We start from the raw sequence: 8,499 nt of genomic DNA on the forward strand, positions 1-8,499 counted from the left end.
TCCTTAGTTTGTTTAGCATGACATTTAAGAAGGTAGCGTTTGTACCGGATTGTTCTTGAATGGTTAAAAATTAGCTTTTAAAATATTATGAATATTGCTGATTCAGGGTATTTAACCGGCCATGGGCTATTGTAATTATATTACTCAGTAAAGATCGAATAAAATTTCATAAAATTTTCGGTGTTCGGAAGTCATGATTATTTGAAATTTAAAGAATAATGGGTTAGTTGAAAAGATAGCATTTTATGGGTTGTAAAAGAGCATTTTAGTCCCATCTATTTTGTAAAGACCATGGAGAACCTCTTAGTTTTTTAAATGTATTTCGAAAAAAAATCTATCAATTAGTATACCAAAAAGCGTTGGAGCAGGTTTCACATTTCATTTTGCAAAAACGGTGCAATACCGAACCGTGTAACTATGTGACGAGTATTCTGGCCGAGGTCTCTTCCGAAGTTTTTCAATTCCTTCAATATTTCCCAAACATCTAATATTTTCCATCAAGGCTGTATCCAGGGGGCTATAGGATTTGACCCCGCCCCTGAGATGTTCATCTGACTCGCAAAAACATAACAGAAATGTATATAAACACATTTTTGATACGTTTTTAATACTTTTTGTAAAACCCACTTAAGAAGATTCATCCCCGAACAAATCCTGGGTATGCCTTGTTTTGAATTGAATAAAGCTCTTTTTTGGAGTATTTTAAGTTTACCCCCGCCCCCAATCTGATGTAATCCTCGTAATTTTAAACACCAGCACCCCTTCCTGCTGTAAAAGTAAACTAAACCCGCCTGTAAAACATATAATATAAATGCAATATGACAAAAATTTTGAAATAAAGAAGGAAAGTCTGCATTAAAGCTAAAAAATGATTTAGACCTGCAAACATCCCTTAAATAGCAAAACGTAGATTTGAAATATTTTAAACAGAAATGATTTATATCGCGTAACTAAGATACATTCTCATCAGTTATATACAGGGGGAGGGGCAACCAGGCTCGCACCTCTTCTCTCCGAAATCGAATAATTTTTGGACCAATACTGCAGTTTCTTTACATTGAATGTAATTCACCTATGCTGACGTTTTTTTTATATATCTGCCTCCCATTACATTGAGGGCTTTCCAATAAAGTTATGTGGGTGATGCCTGTCTTTAGTCACTAAACAAGAAAAATCAACCTGTGATAAGAATATAGCAACTCATATTACGTGCACTCTGCTCCATCATCAACATGAAATTGTTTCTGATCCGTCCTTAAGGCTGGGCCCTCATCACCGTCTCGTCGGGTTGTTTTAGGCTGTTTGATATTGGTATAGTTATTTTGTAGGGAATTTTATTTCTTTTACTTTTTTACTCCACTATTTTTCACAGTATGTGGGTTATAAATAAATATGTTTATACATAACCTCTCCGACTAAAGTTATTTGCCAAAATGACAAAATACTAGATAGTTTTGTATCAAGGCTAGACCTTAATAAGAAAACTAAATTATAAGTGAAAAAAAATGTAAATACTATTCATTGTTTTCATCTTCATCCAAGGCTAGGTAGTGAGGATACAATATTAAATATTAAAAATATTAATTACAGATCATAATGCTGCGACAACGGCTGCTTTATTGGGAAAAGCAAGGCGACCTCGTACCGCATTTACAAGTCAGCAACTTTTGGAGCTGGAGAACCAATTCCGACAGAATAAATATCTTTCCAGACCAAAGAGATTCGAGGTAGCCACAGCTTTAATGCTTACCGAAACACAGGTAAGAACCTCGATTCTTGAACACTAAGTTTCACCCCTTGCTTAAAGTTTAAAAAACAAAAAAACATTTATTAATCAACTAAACAAATATTTGGGTAGATCTTCTTTTGATCAATTCAATAAATTAATATCTTAGGCAATTTTACCTTTCTATTCACAGTTATATCTTAAGTTATATTAGCACATCTTATATTTATTAAGATTTTGTCCTATATGTGCTTGCGTTAGGATGTATGAATTGCAATTTGGAGTGAACATTTTGTTGCGTAATTTGCATTTGCTGAGTTTCCTTTCTTTATGCACTCACATGTGTCTGCACAATTAGAAATACCGTGTAAACCTTTGATAGGGAGTATTTTCCCTGGGTCCTTAATCTGTAATGTTTTAAATGTACAATTTGGTTGCTTAACTCATGCTAGGGGTCAGTTCAGTATTATCATTTCTATAAGTCTCTGATAGAGCCAATTTGGGAAATTATTTTTGTGCCAGTCGTTCGAAAATTTAATAGCAAGGTGGTTCATTCTTTCATTCAATATATTGTTTATTTTGTTTAAGCTGTCACAATTTTCATCCGTTCGTAATTTACGTCTTCACAGGTCATAGTTAAATTTCATGCTGGAATTTTATTTCTTTGTATTGACTGGGTTATATAGCTGAAATGGAAAAACAATAACATTCGTATGCATATATCAAGAAAAAAAAATAACCAGTTTACCTTTAGAAACCTATTTAGACAATGCCAATGCATTTTTTACGAGTCAATAGTCATGGCATATTTCTAGATATGTAAAATTCACATCATATCTATTGCAAAGTCAATGGGAGTTCTCAAACAAGAAAATATATTCTAAGAAGGGGTTGAACAAGTCCGAGAAATAAAGTGAATTACATAAAAGAGGAGGATATAACTTATAATTGTGCCTAATTCCCTCTAATCTGATATATAAATCATCTAGAAAATCAAACGACTATCAGCAACAACTGTGATTTGCTAGACCTTTCACTATGACATGTCTCAAGCTATGAAATAAAAAAAGAAAAGCTATTAATCCAGTAGAATAATGCAATAAATTACATATAAGAACAGAAAGTATCTTATGATTATACCCGCTTACTCCTAATATAATACATAAATTGTCAAAACATGGAAAAATGTCACCAAAAACTCATATTTGCTGTAATGATGGCTAAGAGTAGTCTCAAACAAGTAAATTTGACCAAAGAAAGTGTTAATCAAGTCGAATAAATACAGTAAATCTATATAAGGCTTTGTATATGACGTCATTATAAGTATGTAAAGGGGCGATTCAAAGAGAAATTTCAGTATAAATCCTACAATGGCAGAAGAAACAGCCGAGGAAGCTGCTCAAAGAGTTAATTCAAAGAGAAATTTTAGTATAAATCCTGCAATGGCAGAAGAAACAGCCGAGGAAGCTGCTCAAAGAGCTAATGCCAGTCGATTATTATAGCTTGAGTAGATGTGTTCAAATCGGGACTATGTCTAAAATTTTTCCCTATTGCAAGGCCTTGAAATTTAATGGTGAAACAATGGGAATGTGTTGCGCCTCAGGAAATGTTAAACTTCCTCAACTGGCTGCACCACCAGAGCCATTGAAGATTTTATGACGTTACAGACCGGGACACCGGGACACAAGGAATATAAATGACGACTGGGACACTCAAAGATAAATTACAGACCGGGACAAAAATGACGACTGGGACACAGGGAGGGAATACAAATAACGACCAGGACACTCAAAGAAAAATTACAGACCGAGACACCGGGACACAAATGACGACCGGGACACAGGGAATAAGAATGACGACCGGGACACAGGGACACAACTACAACGGGGACGCCGGAAGGGCACAGGGGGGATATATAAATGACGACGGGGACACAGGGAATGTTCGATTAGCAATCACCATCAACAAAGCTCAAGGGCAATCATTAGAAAAATGCGGTATAGATCTGAATACGGATTGTTTTCCCATGGACAATTATATGTTGCATGTTCAAGAGTCGGGAAACCTGACAATCTATTTATATGCACAGACAATGGGATAGCGAAGAATGTTGTATATTTGCAAATTTTACGTAGCTAAAAACATATATATATCTATCTATATTCACAGGTGGGACACAGGGACACAACTACAATGGCACGAAACTAACATGGCGCGTAACGACTACCGCGCTGGGGGGGGGGGGGGGCTTGAATCGCCCCCACCAACTAGGTTTTGCTGTGGCGTGAAGTGCCTCACCAACACCTAGTTATATATAAGAGAAGAATATGTCTTATGAGTGTGCCGAATTTACTAAATTATGACGAATAAATCTCCTTCAACTTCATAAATGTCAATAGCTCTGATCCTCTAAAACGTATTCTGTGAGATATCTCAATGAAGGAAATAGAGTATGTAATCTAAGAGTATATCAGATTAGTGCAATATATTCAGTAGATTACAAATGAAGGAGGAAATTCTTATAAATGTACTTAATGGATTATAACAGTTCTGACTTGATAAATCTTGATTATGAGAAGTCTCAAACAAGGATGTGTAAGTGGCAATCAAGTCAAGTTTAAATGCGGAATTCTAAAAGTAGAATATATCGTATGATTTTACATAATTCACTAACCTAACATTTAAATCATCTCCAGCATAAAAGCATGCTGCTAACATTTCAGACTTTCCGCAATACTGACTATTAATAGTCTCAGGCATGTAAATTTAACCAAAGACTGCATATTCGACCTTAATATGACACATAAATCTCCTTAAACATAAAAGAATTGTCTACAGAAACTCTGATCCACTAAATGAACTGCTTAGAATGCCTCAATGAGGTATATATTACCAAAAATATTGTTAATTCAGTAAAAATGATACAGTAAGCTACATATGAGAGCAGAATATATCGTATGAATACATAAAAACATGATATGTCTTACGTTTGCACCTAATTCACTCTAACATGACATATAAATCATCTATAACTTCAAAAATCTTCACCAAAAAACTATAATTTTCTAAAATATTGATTGTAACTGGTCTATGACATGAAAATGGAAGTGAAAAAAGTGTTTTTCACTATAATATGACATACAGAGTTCCTTAGACATTGAAAAATTACCTACATCTGATCTACTAAAATGTATTACATAAGATGCCTCAATTTGGGAAATGTAACCAAAATAAGAGTTAATCCAGTAAAAATAATGTGGTAAATTAAAAACGGGAACATGATCTATCTTATGATTTTACCTGATTTTTTTTCTTATATGACATACGAATCGTCTCTAACATTGGAAAATAATCGTCAAGTCATATAAAATAACAAAACTTCGCCTAGGAATGGGCTGATCACGTTAAATAATTGTATCAGAAAATAAAACTGTCTATGAATGTTCTAATTTGTTATTCACCTTTTTTTTTAGAAACAGAAAAACCCTTTTCTTTCAAATTTGAAGCATGAACACTAAGTTTCAAACATGAAATAAAGATAAGAAAAAACGATACGAATTAATAGTCTTATAGAAAAATACTAAGAATATCAAATACAAAGCTACTTTGAAACATACAAATTTTTTAGAGGGGTGGGGGGTGGATTTTTAGGAGAAAAACCAAAAAATATTCAGAATCAGAAATAAATGAGATTTCCCTCGAGAGCTAGCTTCACTTCTCACTTAAAGACTTTATTTATTCACGTCTTATGTTTTAATATTGCTCTTTGCTCTCCTTTAAAGATTTGGGTTCAAAGTTTTATTTTTATTTAGCTCCTTATCTTATTTCCTGGTTTGGGAAAGTCCTAGAGTTCTTTAAAGTGCTTCTCGTTCAAATCAACGGTTGTTGTGTTTGAGTAGTCTTTCCTAAGGAATCAGGACAAAAAGTCTTTTAACGTTTTTACGACGTTTTTACTTCAACTTTAACGTCTGTCTATGACAGGTAGCCCCTCATATACAGGATAACAACTGTCCGGCTTAAGTTTTAATGCTGCTCCTTGCTTTCAATTGATTTTTTTTATTAAATTTCTCAGAGTTTTTCGAATAATGGCAGGAAATTCTCCCTGACTATTTCAAGGGAAAAGCCACAGGAAATTCTTACTGTGAAAATTCTCCCTCTTTTCCCGTAGAAAATTACACCGAAAATTTTCCTTATGTTTCTCATAAACAAATACTTTATATGAACAATATGGGCAAATTACGAAACTTATAACCCTTTCTTCAGGGACTAGGGAGGGTCATATAATCACCAAAAGCATAAGTACTGGACCTTTCATTTATTCTGAATCAAATGGCTGTCTTAAAATTTTAATCAAAAATGTTGGAGAAAATAGGGTGTGGTTGGGGGGCCTTGACCTTCAATTTTCTTGTTCGCTAAAATGGAACTAGAATTTTTGATTTCCATGTGAAAGGGCAACCATCCAATTTTCTAGGTCCGTTCGTTCGATAAGAATACCCTGGGGAAAACAAACTAACAAAAAAACAAACAAAAAAACAAACAACAAAAACAAATAAAAATGCATCCGTGAACTTTGTTTGGCAAAAAAAACATAAAATTCCACATTTTTTTAGATAGGAGTTTGGAACTTCAACAGTAGTGTTCTCTGATATGCTGAATCTGATGATGGGGTTTTCATTTCTTTACTTTTTGGGGGTGTTTCCTCTAATTCCTAAATCAGGCAATTTTCCTAAGCCTCGTAGCTTTTGACTGGTAGAATTACGCTTTATGGATTTTATACATTTGGAATCAGCTTTAAAAGGCAACTCTTTGAGGTATCTATTGTTATCAAAATTCTATTTCATAGAGTTTTGGTTACTCTTCAGATAAGTTGCTCCTTAAATACAGCTCTTTACCACAAACTGCTTGATATTGTTGACAACAAGCCTTATGACAAGACTCAAATGTTGTTAAGAGATGCTTTAGTCCTATTATATGTATGTATTTTTACTTATACAATCAATTTTTCCAGGTAAAAATTTGGTTCCAAAACAGGCGAATGAAATGGAAAAGAAGCAAAAAAGGTCATAATGAATCTAGCAGCGAAAGAAAATCGAAAGAACGAGTTAAAACAGAAGAAAACAAATCAGATTCTAGTTCTAGCAGTAATCAAAACTGCCTAGAGAATTTGTCGAAAGCAACTAGTGATAATAATACCCAGTCTACTTTCATAAGGATTGCAGACGCAAAAGGGGGGTCCTTACCCAACTCTTCTGTGCATTCACCTTCTTATATATATCCAGAGCCGAAGGAGGTTCGACAAGCTCCTCATAGTAATTCATCGAAGATCTATAATCCATTTTTTGTTTAAAGTTTTTACCTTTTGTTTTTACGTTTTCGTGAGTAAATTATCGAATAGTGAAAATGTAATACTTACTTGGGGCTTAGGTGGAAACCTTGTTAAAGATACATACCATAATCTCCCATGAAGGGTATACTAGGTGAAAATACTGAACCCAATTGTATATCCCATGAATGCTAAAATAGCTATACGTAATGATTTTGATACCAATTCATTTCTTTGAGCTTTGGTCACAATTGCAACGGTTCCTTCCTTACGTACTATTCATTACCGCAAATTGTTGGAAAAGAAAATACAGTTGTTCAAAATGTGACTCCTATCCCCAAATTTTAACTGTATTCGGAAACTCATTTTTTTTGTTCAATTCAGTCTAATTTCGTGTATTAATTTAATAAAGCGATTAATAATATTACCTTCAGAACCTTTTCTATTTCACTTCTGTAGAATTAGGGATATCAAGGGTGGGATTCGTCAGTTATGCTGTCAGTTTCTTGTTTTGCTAGAAAGCTTTTAAGCAATTGAATAGCCAGTGGGTAATCTTCTGGAAAATCAGCTCTGGTTATTACGGCTGTCATCATGGAAGGGACTTTGTATTATTCATGGTCGATCTTTGCCCAACTTCGTGATGGCAATTAGGAAAGCAGAATAGTGGAAAATGGCAATTTTGTAAATGCCGGGGACTGATAGCCGATAATTCGTAGTCAAAACTATTTGCAAGAGCAACATCTTTTTTACTGAATATGAATCTGACAGTCAAAGCATAATAAATCCAAGGATTATCTAGCAGAAAAATCACTCCTGCTATTTTAGAAATATATTAACATTTAAAATTGCACATTTTTTCTGGTACTAATTGCCATATTTAATACAGTGCAATGGAATAGGTTTCTCAATAATAATAGGGAGTCTAAACATCTTTTGTAAAAACGATAATCAAATGCCTGTATTAAATAGCTACAATATTAAGTGACCGCTTTAAAGAAGAAGAAGAACAAATTTATTCCGTAAACTGAATGAATGAAAAAGCTGTTTCAGACTTTTTGTTGAGAAATGAAATATTCTTGTCCTCTTTCAAATTTGTTTGAACAATATTTTCTAAAAATAAAGCTCTCAAAAAAATCAAAGAGTAATATTAAAGCCTAAAAAATTAAAGCCTTCCGCCTCTTTGTTTAGAAATGAAATATTTTTGCTCTCTTTATAATTTGTTTATATAATATTTTCTAAAAATAAAGCAGTCAAAAAAATAAAAGAGCAATATTAAAGCCCAAAAAATTAAAGAATTCGAGCTTTTGTTGAGAATTCAAATATTCTTCCCCTCTTTCTAATTTACTCCATCAGTATTTTCTTAAAATTAAGCTGTCAAAGAAAATCAAAGAGCAATATTAAAACCTTAAAAAAATTAAAAGCCGCCAGACTTTTTGTTGAGAAATGAAAT

At 33.5% G+C, this 8,499-nt stretch overlaps 1 protein-coding gene across 1 annotated transcript in view; it reads left to right on the forward strand.

The window, feature by feature from the left end:
- Positions 1–7,554, forward strand: part of LOC136035829 (homeobox protein MOX-2-like) — a 31,943-nt gene extending 24,389 nt beyond the window's left edge. Inside the window, exons 3-4 of the mRNA XM_065717792.1 lie at positions 1,591–1,760; positions 6,735–7,554. Coding sequence (XP_065573864.1) covers positions 1,591–1,760; positions 6,735–7,073 — 509 coding nt within the window. The 3' untranslated portion in view covers positions 7,074–7,554. The remainder of the gene's footprint in view (positions 1–1,590; positions 1,761–6,734) is intronic.
- The last annotated feature ends 945 nt before the right edge of the window (positions 7,555–8,499 follow it).

This window comes from Artemia franciscana, chromosome 14 (genome assembly GCF_032884065.1).
Source record: "Artemia franciscana chromosome 14, ASM3288406v1, whole genome shotgun sequence".
In the NCBI taxonomy this organism is placed as follows: Eukaryota; Metazoa; Arthropoda; class Branchiopoda; order Anostraca; family Artemiidae; genus Artemia; species Artemia franciscana.